Genomic DNA, 14611 nt, shown 5'->3' with positions numbered 1-14611 from the left:
ATTGATGCTTTTACTCATGTACTACGATTTAGACATAAAGAGAAGTGTGACAAAATGGAGGATATGAGAACTCTAATTTTGCCCACCTTTCATCCCAATTTGGTAAGTTGTAACGTATGTTTGATTGCCTCAGTTGAACATTGATAACGTAGTTAGTAGTTGCTCATTTTCTATTAATCTAATAATAGGAAAGTGGTCATGGTCGGAACTTTTGGAAGACGGGGGATTTTGGTTTTCTTGGTGTACCTGTCGATGTTACTTTGGTTCTAAATAATGCCAAAAAGGTATTCCAAGCCTTCCTTATGCAAGTTATTTATTTTCTTTGAATATTTCACTTATCTAATCATCTGTTTTTGGGTATGAGTTAACTTAGATCCTAGTGCCTATGAAGGACATCGAATACAATCACTGGATACTGGCTGTATTGGACATTAAGAGTTCCTCTGCATCGTATTGGGACTCCATGTCCACTGCACGCGCAAAAAGGCACAGGATACATATGCTTAGCACACTGGTATGCGTGTCTTGTCAATTTAATATTATTGATGTTAAATAATGGATAAAGTATATGTACTATTTAATTCATATTACAGTTGAAGAAGCTTGATAAGTTGCTGTTGAGGACGATGGATGATGTGCATTCTGGCCGACCTGTTTTTGAAGTTTTCAATATAGTGCCTGCCAGAAAACTCCTGCAACAGGACAATGGACATGATTATGGTATTTTTGTCATGAGGTTTATGGAGTACATTGCATCCGGACAATCTCCTCCCTCGACCTATGTAGGTGTCTTGACCTTATATTTTTATTTTTGGTTAAACAACCTATGCACTGTGTTTAGAATACCGCGTTACTATCTTAAATGTATGCTTGCCTGCTTCTACTTTGCAGATAGTCGACCATAATGAGAGATTCCGATTTGCAATTGATATTGTCTTATCGGAATCCAATGGCCTATTTTGGGATGTGATGCATGATGCAACCGCTTATTATGGAGTTTGTTCAAGCAAAGGTGGTGAATCATCAACCTTAAAAGAAGGTAAGTGTCTTCCCCCAAGAATTGATGCTTCGCCTCCAATGCTTTCAACAAAAAAGTCTAGACAGCAACACTGGTCGAAGTGCGGAATGAGAAAAAAGAGGAAGTCAATGAACTAAACTTGTATTTACATATTTTGTCTTCATACTACCATGCCATGTTTAGACCAATTAGCTATTACACTATTAATTTCTTTGTGACTATACAATAGTTGGGCATGCATGCTTCTCACATTAATGTGTGTTATGTGGTTTATTTTTTGATTATTTACTCTTAAATAGGAAGGCATTATTGGGACATATAATGCGAGTATCCATCAACCATATTAGTAAAAACCAGACCTTTGTTATGTGTACTGCTCAAAAATGCAAAACATAATCCTGTCCTTTATATTTGCTGGAAAGATGGTCATGTACTTGAACTGTCAATTTTCACACTGTATTTCTTGTTTTACGTGAACTTGCACTTTTCTTACGTAGCGTATCACATATATTACGTTAGTGCGAACACTTAATAGGAGCTCAGTACATTCATTTGCACTCTCTCACTACTTTAACTGAATTGCGAACACGTTCAATTTGCTAAGAGGTTTCTATACATTAGAATAGATAAATTGTATAGATTTTAACACCCGAAATCGGTGAGGACCACGAAAATAGCCTGGCTTAAATGTTAAAAGTTCAGGAAACTAGCTTTTGCAGATGCAGTCTCCAAAATTAAAGTGGTAATTGATACAACCTGATTCCTAGTCTTCATTGTTCATATTTCTAATCGTTTGGTTTGTATAATTACTCCAATTCATGTTTTTTTCCTTATTTCATACCAATAATGGAACTAATTTACATATACGTTGAATGTGTAGTGCATCCACTTGCTTTGAGGACTACTTGCTGGTAATTTGAAATTGTTGTGGAGGTAAAGGTAGGCTCCAACATTCCAAAAAATACCTTGCTTGTAATTTTACTTAAATGCACTACTGCAACCATATTAAATATGGTTTGTGGTATATATCCTTCTGTATGTTGTACTGATGTTTTTGTAATATTACATAATTCTTGGGGAAACAGGTGGGTTGACTTGTACATAGCAGAGATTTAATTTAGCTACAAAATAATTTGGCTCTTTTTTTTTTTAGTTTATAATTTTTTTTATTGTTACAGAATCAGAGATTACTAAGAGAATCTGACATTAGGAGAGTGAATATGGAGGAAGTACTTCAACAAGGAAATTTTGAACGTTCTTCCATGATATACGTTAACGGTTAATAGAGTCTGGCAACATAATGATTGCTTCAAGTTCATGAGTATGGTTGTCAACTAAAATTAATGACATTCGTTGCTTATGTTATACTACTGTTTCTTTCAGAAAATCAAATTGTATCATGTAAATATTAAAATTGTTTACTAAAAAGGGAATTACTTGAATGAATCATTAATTTATTGAATGTATTAATTTTGAATTTTATACATCTTCTTCCGTAGCAGAACACAGATACATTCATTGACTAATTATTTTTTCTTTAAATATTGTGAATCTCTATTTTCTTTGAAATGTAAACTTATTGTTTACAGTGTTATTGAAAAAAATATTAAAGAGTAAACTCATTGTTTACAGTTTACAAGAAACCAATATTTGCCTATACAATTGTGTTAAACTAAAAGCTTGACGGTTAATCTTAATTTTAACAATTTACTTGAAAAAATACTTAATACCTTGTTTATGTATTTTTTGTTTTACGATTTCGGTTGGAAAATTTCTAAAATAGTAAACTCATTGTTTACAAATTTGTTAAAACTGATGATTAAAGACTAACTAGTTTGTGAACTTTGTGATTAAACGAAAAACAACATGTTTTTCTTTCTTTATCAAGTTAGTAATGAGGGTAGTTTTTGAATTGTCTCTTCAAAAATTAAGATTTATTTAAAAAAGGGTACACATGTTTAATCAATGTGTCAAATGGGTATTCCTGGGCATTTCTGTAAATGGTGTATGCGCCACGAGAAAAGCTGAATTACATAAAAACTATAATACCCAAATGTGGGAAAGTGATGATCTTTAAGAGTTGGTGAAGATGCAGTTAAAATATGGATTTTTGGGTTTATACGGCCGACGCTCAATTTCAATGAATAGCACAAAAAATAAATTACAAAAAAAATATTTTTTAAAGACCACCATCATTGAGGTCGTGTGTATGAGGTAACATAATATACAAAAACCATTGAAGTCAACTTTTTTAGTAAACACGGAACAGGTAAAACATAGCCTTCGTACAAGATATTGGCCATTATTACAATATTTGTTTCTTTTATTTTGACATATCTTAGAGGAGCATGAGCTTAATAATACTACATCCACCCACCCTAAAAATAGACTCACCTTTCCTTCTTATGGGGTAATGTGAAGAACAATTCACATTATGGGCTCCCGAAATTGTCCTGTCCTATCAATATACTAGTAAACAGATACACTCAATTTCATTTCGATAGTGAAAGTAAAATATTTTCAAAGTTAATGTCAAAAAAAGTGTGATGAGTCCATAAATAACAAAGGAAAATAAAATTTAATTAAATATAATTTAGAAGGCCAACTTACAAACAAACATTTTAAAAAAATGTCAGCAACTTTGGAAATAACAGAGGCAACAAAAGATTAAAAATCATAACTAACATTTACTTTAAGGAAACAATGAACATTACAAGTAATAGATTAAGCTACTAACTTAGGTACTGGTCATCCTCTTCCACCTCAAATTGGAGAGTTCACGGCCCACAATATTATTCAATCTCTCATCTAGGTATTCTTGGTACCTAGTAATTGACTCTGTTTTAAGTTGCAGCACTGCTTCGAAAAGCCGTTCATAATCTTCCATCCACTCGTCCTTCGAGTACGAAGCATCCCGTGTCATTTCTTGTAAATTATTTGACTTCTCGGCAAGCTCTGCCTCTAGCCGCAGTATCTTCTCCTTCATTATTATGTTTCGTTCCTCCAAAACACGTTTTTCCCTATCAATATTTGAAATGTGGTACTCCTTCTCCCCTAATGTAGTCAGGAGATCGTTAATGTAATTGACCGGATCTGCTGGGAGTGTTGTTATTTTATAGAAACTGAATTGTTCCCAATCTGGGGGGTCTGGTTGTCGTGGTGGGAGGTCATGTAGAAACTCTAAATTGCAGGAATTGATTGAAGAATTTGAATCCATGACCGAGTGCCATTTCAAAAATTTAGTTTCAATAACTCAATATAGTCCCACCGCAGTATATCAAGAGAGATAATGGTAGAGTACAGTGTAAATGACAACCCACTATCCTGTATTTTCGGTTTTTGTTGATCGGTACAAGCTAATGAAAGCCTGATGAAAGTGATATAACGTGGGCCCATGACCACCAAATGTGATCCATAGTAAAATTGTGCACGCAACCTTTGGAAACAAGCTAAAATCAGAAACACAAATAGATTGTCAAACGTGTGGGGCCCTATATAATGATTTGTACTTGTGTGTGGATCCAATATTACTCCTGTACATTCTATTTACACTCTATTTACACTATACTAAAACATGAGAGTATGGCCCTCATATATACGGAGATTTTATTTTAAATTGAAAATAATCTATGAATTATAAGTTGATATTAAGTATGGCCCACTAATATAAGGTTTCTGATATACATGAAAAAAAACGTGAAAATGGAAGTCAATTCCGTCTCCTTTCTTATTTTTCTCATGTACTGTTCTCCAAATAACTTCCCACGTAATAGCACTCGCAACTCACGTGACCATGACGTGCTGAAACGCAAGTTCTAATTCTTCCCACGTAATACGTGACTGCTTCCTTATGTTTCTAATAATGGCATACTTTATGTAATTTTGACTGATGTGCAACCCTATTTTTGATAAGTGACAGTGCATTAACAACTCCACCATTTACAGAGGAATGTGTTTTCTATATGTATATATATGTGTGTAGGGATCGTGTTGACCTCAATTCAATCTCCACCACCCTACCTGTATACTTGGATATCCTCTTTTTCTCTCTAAAATGGACTCCACACCTTTGCCAATGAATAACATCGTTAACTTCCCGTCGTTTGATGACAATCATCTTGAGCAAATGCAATACATTAACCGAATTGTACATGACAACGTCAGGCTGGCCACCGAGCGGAACAAATGGGAGAGGAGATACAATGCGTCCAACATCCAGAACACTCTCCTTAAGTCTGACCTACACTCCATAAAGATGGTGGTATTAGAGCTGAAAGAGAAGTCGGTTGCAACAGAGATGGCCTGGAGAAAGGAAATGGAATTTGTGGCAGCCGCGATCGATGAGCTCCGGAGTGGCTATATCAACATGTACCCACTATACGTCCAAACTCAGAAGCCACCTAATCAATAGATATCTATTTAGTTATATCTACTCAGTTTGGTCTACACTTACTATAAATGGAATTACTGAATATGTATCTTTTCAAGTTTTAATGGCTTTACAAGTCACTTTGCTGTAAAACGGTCTTTTGGATCGTACTTTTGGAAACTCTTCTCTTTTGTGTACCCCCTACTATGATTAAGGCTTTTTTTTTTATCAATGTGTAAGGGGCCCTTGCATGTGTAATGCAAACTATCCTCTATGTATATATTAAATGTTATGGTTTTAGTTTTAACAAGTCTTCTCCAGCTTACTTCGTATGTATTGTGTAACACCGACTAATACCCTTTATGGCCGGTTACTCCTAGTATTTCTCAATTCCTATGGCTTCTAAATGAAGGTTCATTACTAGATGGCATCTACCATTAAAAAAAACTATGTACTACCATTTACACATTCAAGAATAAAAATCTATATTTGTCATGTAAGAGCCCCAACAATTGTCACCATTTCCATTTCAACCCAACAAAGACGATTCATGTAAGTCAATCACTACACTTAACCTTTGTAATATATTAATTTTTTTTACATCGGGTAAGTAACCATTTGCTAACATGTATTTTTCCAGAGTATCATGTTGGTACAAATAATGTTCATTTGGTACAATTGACATATTTGGTACCCTGTATTTTCAAAATGTACATATTTAGTACGATAAACTAAAATTTAATTAATAAATTTTTACCAATTTAATCAAATTACAATAAATTTAATCATACGAGCTACAAATTATAAATAACTGCTGACAATTTGGTGTTAATGGCAAAATTTTATCAATTAGGATACCAAATATTTATGTTTTCAAAATACGGGTATCATATGAGTATTATTGCAAACAGAATACCAGAACGATATTTTGAAAAAATAAAATAAAAGAACCAAATGAGTAAATTCCCTTTTACATCTACCACCCCATATTTTTAATGCATTTACTGTGATGTCACCTTCTATTGCTTGTTTGAGAGTTTATTAATTAACAAATTATAATTATGGAATAACATGAATGTTTGTTCATTTAATGTATGGATGAAATGACACACCATTTACCACCAGGTGTAAGGAGAATGATAATTAATGTAAGGCACAGTTGCGACAACAAACTAGAACCACCACATTAAATGGCTCATTCTATAGCAGTATATATATGAGCCATTCACATGTTTTTTGTGAACCAAACTGATGTTGTGCCTCTCTTCGCCCTTGGATGGCAAGATCTACATCTAGTATCATAGAAAGTCACAACCAACGTTTACTTGTTAGTATATAGTTTATGAGCTACTGAAAGAGGTAATTTTTATGTCATGCTCATCTAAACAAATTTACGAGAAGATATACTTACTCTATATGATTTGTAGTGTTCATTTGTTTTTAGGTGCCAATTTTCACTCATGGCTTCATTATTTTCTGCACCACTCGTAATGTTCAACTAACACTTCTTATTAAGGTATACGAGCTGTAATAAAATCAATAAATCCATTCCCATGTTATATGTACATTTTCTATAATCGATCCCGCCATTTCAGAATAAAATGAAAGATATTGCCTTAATTAATTTTCCTATTAATAAAGTTGTATAGGATCTACTTTGGGGAGGATTGTCAGGGGAATATTGTGTCCTTTGATTTAGCTACCCGTAATTGAGCAGGTGGAAGAGTAAGAAGGGATGCAAGTGTTCAGATAGCATTGGGCCACAATAACTTAAAGGTACCACTGCCCGTACTGTTCATTTAATTTGCTTGAAACATGGAAGATGTGACCCACTTTCATTTGTAATCACGAAACCATCGTTTTGTTAAGGGTTTTGTTTCACTGTTACACATTATCGTTAAGGTTGAATATAGCATCCTTAACCAACAAATTTTTTGGCGGGAACCAGTTTTGAGAATGAACAACCCCAGCCTCCCAGTATATATAACACTCTCGGTTAGTGAAACCCGCCACCCCCAATCCCTCGCCTTGTACCCTAGTTTTTTTCACTGAACCATTAAAAAAACATGGCATCTTCTAACTTATGCGTCAATCTATTCCCAAAGGAGGTCGTAGTTAAAAAAGAGCCTGAATCACCAACCCATCAATTCCCAATTCCTTTCCATGTTGAGTCCACTCCCCCAACACCACCGTCCACTAAGAACACTGAAATGACAACCCACTCCGCTCCTTCATCGGTTAACAGGTCAGCGACGATGTCGCCGAGTGATAATGGTAGTAAGAAACCAAAGACTAAGCCTGGTTTCCGTGGTAAGTTCAAAAATTGTATGAAAAAAGATCTTAAGATTGAGAAGCTTTCAACTTTCAAAAACCTTGCTGCTAAGAAAGCTTCAACTTTAAGGGTTAATTCAATGGACATTAAGTCTTTCCTTTTCCAACAGCGCCAGATTATAGATCATCTAGGAACTATGGTTAAGCACCAAGAGACCATTAGCAGTGAGATGTGTGTCGAAGCTAACGACTCAGGAATTAGGATGGAGATCATAGTGCTTGACTGATATTTCACATTATGATGCTTTTGGTTATAAGATCTAGTTGCATTATGGCCTGATTATGTTAAATTTCATGTCATCAAGTGTCTTGCAAATGCATTATTGTTTTTTATATTACGTAGGCACTCGTATTAGGTACTAAATTTACCTAAAACACTATTTTGGGTAATCCAAGTACCTTTTATTAGTAAGATAGTTGCAATGCTTTGTAGTAGGTGATATATCCTTGTTAAGGCTATCTGTATGTTATGTACTTGATGTCATTCACCTTTTAAATTAATCTTACTTCGTACAGAAATATTAGTTTGATGAAAGTCCAAAGTAATATCGCATAAAAATTAAACACCAAAAGTATTTACACTCTGATTTACATTTTTTGTAAACTATGACCATTTATGTATAAGATTTCATATGGTTAATTTATTACGAAATCAGAAAGATCACCTTGGGCACCAAAAAATTGGTAATTTATCTCCCAATTTTTTATTGCATATAGTGTAATAGAAACCCATATGACATAAGAAATAAGAATATGTATAAGCCTTGTACATAAGACCAAATATACAGTTGCTAACCTGAAAAAAAGAACCAAATAATAATTCACATGCATTCATGCTGTAGTCACCCATCCTCTTTATACATAGGTGTCATTTGTTAACACTTGTTATTTAATTAATTAAAAATGTGACAATTAAACAAAAATTATGTTTGGTAACTCTTTTTTAATTTATTAAATTTTAATTAAAATTTATTAAATTTTGATAAAATTATTATTTTACTTTCAAAATTCATTTAAATAGTTTTTAATTTTTCTTATTTTTTTATTCCATAATTCAAACCAACACCTCGTATTGTTAAATATATATATATAAGTTAGCAAACGTGTTTACTATTTTTGTTTTTAAAAACAACAAACAAAAATAGTTACCGATCATCTTTCTATTTGTTAAAAATAAAGAAACAAAAAAAAAATTAATATTTATATTTTTGTGTTTAATAAATTTAAAAAATAATTTTTTTACCAAACAGGCCCATAGGAAGTAGAAGATGTGAACATTATCCGTAGTTTTGCTCTTTTGATTTCCCACTAAACTGAAAAGTGAAAAGTGTAGGAGGGAAACACCAACACTTTACCCAAGAAGTAACACTGTCCAATATAAGTTACCGGGCCGATGTACATTTTAAGATCACAGATATAAAATTTTCCATTTTGCCTAATTTAAATGAACCCTAATTAAGAATTTGAATATAGAAATTGAAATATATTATATCACGTTTTGGCAAGTCGAAGATTAATTTAATAAAAGTCCATTTACTAAAAAAAATAAAGTTTCTAACAACAACATCTCACAAATTTTTAAAAACAGTAGAGGGGAGATATCCTAAATTTCAATATTTAACGCCTCGAAATCTATTAAATCACGACTTTCATATTACTGAAATATTTTTTCTACTTTCCTCGGCACTTACCAAGTTGTAGTGTATTCAGGGATTTAAGATCGAGAAAACACGAAAAATATGGAAAGTAACATCTGTACAGTACCAGGCCAAGTTAAATTTTTCAATAAAGATCCACAAGAACTATCAAAAGAAGACACCGTACATCAACACCTTAATACCCTTCAAGAATGGGAAGATTTTTATTACACGTACTCCCAATGGATGGGGTTTAGTGTTCGAAAAGAAGATGTTCGCCGCGAGAAGGCCGATAACCCAGAGTGGCAAAGAAAATGGGTTTGCTCGAAACAGGGCTTCAGAAGAGAGAAGTGGAAAAACCTAACTAACCAAAAGAAAACACCCAGAGCCATTACCAGGACAGGTTGTCTCGCAGTACTCCGAGTAAACTTGGATAGGTCGGATAACACGTGGGTGGAGAAAGACTTTAACCCAGTTCATAATCATGACCTAGCTGCAAAGACAGAGCTACATTTCCTGCGATCCAATCGAGCTATACCAGAATGTATAGGTGCACAGGTCATTTCAATGAGACGATCGGGCATACGCACTTGCCATATATTAAATCATCTGGCACGAGAAAGGGGAGGACGTGAGTATCTTCCATTCATGAAAAAGGATCTTTATAATTGGATTGATCGCCAAAGATGACAGGAAGCAGAAGAAGGGGAAACAGACGTTGAAGGTGCACTCGGTTACCTAGAATGTCTCGGTTTGCGTGACCCTGATTTCTATGAAACACACACAATTGACAAGGACTTCAGATTGGTAGACCTGTTCTGGGCTGATGGAAATTGTCGTAGAGATTACAATTTGTTCGGCGAAATCATGGCTTTTGACACGACATATAGGAAAAATGCATACAACAAACCATTACTAATCTTCGTCGGGGTGAACCATCATTTCAGAACAATTTTTTTTGCGGTTGCATTGTTATACGATGAGACAGAGGAGACATACATATGGGTTTTACAAGAATTCTTAGAGTGCATGAAAAACAAGGCACTGCATGTTATTGTCACCGACGGAGACCATGCTATGGCAAACGCAATAAAGGTAGTCATGCCGCAGTCAGTCCACCGTTTGTGTGCGTGGCACCTTCAGGCCAACTTAACCAGCAATGCACCTCACCCACTTTTCAAGGCAAAATTCAACGAGCTCCTTTATCAATATTGTACCGAGGAACAGTTTGAGGATACATGGAACAATATGGTCTCAGAATTCCATCTTCAAGAAAGTCGCTGGGCAAAAACAACTTACGCCAACCGTAAAAGTTGGGCTGAGTGTTTCCTTCGGGGAAACTTCTTCACGGGTCTTACAACCACCCAAAGGTCCGAGTCAATCAATTCCTACCTATCGCACTTCCTAACGAGCAAACTTAAGCTTAGGGATCTTGTCGGCCAAGTTGATGCAGCCATACAGAACATTCGCCACACCGAAAGGGAGGATGACTTCATCAGTAACCACACTTCGCCCAGTATACCAACAAATGTCTTCCACCAGTACTACCAACAAGTTGCCTCCATTCTTACCAGGACCATGTACGAAAAGGTGGCAAAGCAAATCAGTAGTGCTCTTTCATACTCAGTTGACTCTGCAGATGTAACAGTTAACAGTCGGTCGTACTACTTGACACGTTTCCCAAAAGGACTAGTACGGAGTCAAGTGAACTACGACACTGACCATGGACACATCAATTGTACATGTATGCTGTTCGAGTCCGATGGAATTCCATGTCGTCATATATTCGCTGTTATGAAGCACTTGAACATACCTTGCATTCCAGACTTCATGTTTAAGGCTAGTGGAGGAAGGATGCTAAGAGCTTGGTTGAATTGAATGGTTTCCCCCATTCTAGGGTGCCCGCTGATGTGTTGGTATGTACAAGATGGGGATCATTAACATCACGGTTCAATGCAATGGGATACTTTGCGACCAAGCAAAGCGACACTTACGAAAGGGCCATGAATGAGATGTCTCAGTTGGAGGAGAAATTTAAGTCAATGTGCTTCCAATTTTGTAATCAATCCGGTGACGCAAACATTGAGCAAAATGAGAACCACTCCCACCCATCTAACAGAGTGATCCGAGATCCAGCTTTAATTCGGACTAAGGGGAGGGAACCTAATAAAAAGTCAAAAGGAAAGGAGAAGGAGCATGATAACAAGGTGGCTAACAAGAGAAGATGCAGAAACTGCAACGAGTTAGGGCACAACAGGGCAACTTGCAAAGTTCAACCTCAAATTCAAATGACTCAACAATTTCAACCATTTTCTAAGTTTCCATCCACAGAAGCAAGTGTATGTTGTGGCTTCATCCAGCCTGGAGAAAGCAATGACGATGGCAATAATGACACATCTACACCATGGTAAAATAACATTTCAGCGAGTGGCGATATTCCTCTAAATGAAAGTACGATAGCCGGCAGTCATAGTTTTGCGACGCATGGGTGAGTAGAATATATATGTTTTAAATTACTTTGTTGTTTATGTTAATAAGCTTTATTAGGTTATGAACTTCACCCATGATTTCATATCGTACTTCTTAAAGCTGAAGAAATGAAATAATTAAAATTTTGAATATTTCGATTATTATGAACTCATGGAGTATTATTTCATATTAAAGAGCTTATTTAATCATTATAATGGTAATTATTTAAAAAGTGTAGAGTCCAAGAACTTTACTTAGCTAGTTAGATAGTAGCACCAATAGTAATAGTTGTAGTATTTTTATGACTGTGGATTTTGGTTCAGTTTTGGATTTAGCTGGACACTCGTGGTAACACTTGTACATTTTCTAAGTTTAACCTATAGTTTTAGAATATTAATTTTAACCTAGGTTTGATTAATATGACTTGTTTACTTTACAAGCCCCAAGTAGTAACGGCCATTATAGTATATATGACATATATGATATGCTTATAGTATATGTTATGGGATGTTTTTAGCCTATGATATAATTTTATGTATATGATTTATGTTGTTAGATTTTCCTTCCTGAGCATTAGGCTCATTCCTTTATGTTTTTATGTCCAGAAAAATAGCTTTGGTGGCGGAAAGGTTCTTGGCAGCTTAGGGGTTGTGTATTGAGGCGGGATGGAATCGATGGATTGAGCGTTTCGGTTCGATGATGAAGTCGCTTCTTAGTATTTTAAAAATTATGCTTTATATGTATTTTCCGCACTTTATTTTGTAATCCATTTACTTAAAGTTATGATATGTTTTTATTTTAAAAACAATGGGATCCCATATCCTACTTTGTAGTTTAACATTTGCTTTTTAGTTTTAAATAAAGTTATGATGTTTTTATATGTAAGTGTAGGGTAGTGGGTCATTACAAAAAGCATTAGTGCTTTCCTTTCCAATTTATATTATAACCCAATTTCCAAGGATAATTAAATATATCGAGAAATGGATTCAATTTTTGTAACTCCTCATTTGTATCACCGAAAGGCATATATGTGGTTTATGTAGTCAATAAGGGGAGGATGTTGTATGTAACTGGGAAAATGTAAAAAATAAGATCCATGTATGACCGATCTGTAGAACAACACTTTTTAACAATGTAGTTGTGAATCCTTCAGTTGGCAGGGGTTCATAAAAAAAAAAATTGTACCTGCATTGCATATATATATGGTCGTAATTGGGGGATGGGAGGTGCTATTTGAGTATGGAAACAACCAACTTTACTTAGACTAGATGAACCTACTCTCTAGATAGGTGCACTGTCATGTGGTACTCTAACAATTTCTTCATGATGGGAAGGCTGTCCCACTAAGTCTCCTCAAGTGTAACTCTCACATTCATTTACAGTAATACTAGTGAACATAATTCCATTATAAGTTATTAATTATCATAAGTACTACAAATGCATATTATGAAAGTTTAGTAAAATAATCTGACAAACAAGTCATTGTGACATACGCCACCTCAAGAAACTAACAACCCAAACCTAATTGAACAACACTTATAAACTAACAAACCATTCTTACTCGGTGGAACTAATGCAATGCAACGCCCACTTAGACTAACTTAGACAAGGATAGTATCATAAAGTTTTGAAGTTACTAACAATGGAGTTGTTCATCCTCTTCTACCTTCCTTTTGCAAACGGACGCCGACCCTGTTGTGCACTTTTTCATCTAGATATTGTTGGTATCTAGTCAATGCCTCAGACTTAAGTTTGTCCACTACTTCGGACAACCTTTGGTAGTCGTCCTTGGAAGCAATCCTTCTCAATCCTTCTAATTCGTTGCACCGTTCAACAATTTCGGCCTCCAACTCCAATATCTTCGCTTCCATTGACTTGTTACGTTCCTCCAACATACCTTTTTCAAAATTGATTTGCCAAATCAAGAACTTCTTCTCCTCCAATTTATCCTTTAGATCATTAATGTACTCTAAAAGGTGTGGGGGGAGGGTTGTTATTCTACTGTGTGTGAACTCTTCCAGTTCCGGGCGGATGTTTTCTTGACGGGCGACCTCGGGGAAAACCTCTCGATTGCATGAGTCGAATGAGGAGCCGGAATCCATAGTAGATGGTTGGTCGTAAATAAATTGGAGTTTATAGTGTTCCATACATATGCACACTAATAACATAGTCCAAACAAGAGCATAGGACATGGATGGTGTACTCTAGAAGTCATTGAGAGGTGTAGGTATGCCTAAGTGCCATAGGCGTTATGACACAAATTTTAAGTGGGACCAATACGAGGCCACACTATCATTTCTTATAGTACATTCCTGCAGCAGTGACATTTGAAATAAATGCAAGTAACAATGTAGGGTCGTCTTATGAGCAAATAAACAATGCATCCACAGAATTGGCCCCACTATGGATATTAAAATCAAATTTGGATATGACATGAAGGTATGGTGAGGGTGGGTAGTATTTGAGTCAAAGAAGGCATAACGTGTATAAATACTCCAAAAAATGGGTGGATCCCACGACAGTGTAGTCAATTTCAAAATACTGTTGGTAGTCGGTCAATCATTCAATGCTTGGCGGGTATTGTGGGATATATGGGTTCTCAATGCACAGATACACTAATGTACATGTAATATAATAAGACAAAACTAGTGGAAACCATAATAAATTGCCATTATATAAATCCAACACTGGTATAAACACATATGTGCATTGGACTTCTGTTTTGGCGAACAGAGACATTAAGGGTAATATTTCGAAAAGATGATGGCCACCTCAGCCAACGATTCA

At 35.3% G+C, this 14611-nt stretch overlaps 1 protein-coding gene across 1 annotated transcript; it reads left to right on the top strand.

The window, feature by feature from the left end:
• The first annotated feature begins 9457 nt into the window (after positions 1-9457).
• On the top strand, positions 9458-11233 carry LOC133806176 (protein FAR1-RELATED SEQUENCE 5-like). The gene is made up of 2 exons (XM_062244299.1): positions 9458-9913; positions 10049-11233. Exons 1-2 carry the CDS (start codon positions 9458-9460, stop codon positions 11231-11233), a joined length of 1641 nt encoding a protein of 546 aa, XP_062100283.1.
• The last annotated feature ends 3378 nt before the right edge of the window (positions 11234-14611 follow it).

The sequence above is a fragment of the Humulus lupulus genome, chromosome X (assembly GCF_963169125.1).
Source record: "Humulus lupulus chromosome X, drHumLupu1.1, whole genome shotgun sequence".
In the NCBI taxonomy this organism is placed as follows: Eukaryota; Viridiplantae; Streptophyta; class Magnoliopsida; order Rosales; family Cannabaceae; genus Humulus; species Humulus lupulus.
Note: the sequence above shows the minus strand (reverse complement) of the source record. Positions and strands in the feature narration are given on the sequence as shown.

Bases quoted from the DNA above. Each gene is read 5' to 3' on its own strand.
- LOC133806176 (XM_062244299.1), top strand. From the start codon at position 9,458: ATGGAAAGTAACATCTGTACAGTACCAGGCCAAGTTAAATTTTTCAAT. The intron at 9,914-10,048 runs GTCATTTCAATG...CAAAGATGACAG, and splicing joins CAGAATGTATAGGTGCACAG to GAAGCAGAAGAAGGGGAAAC.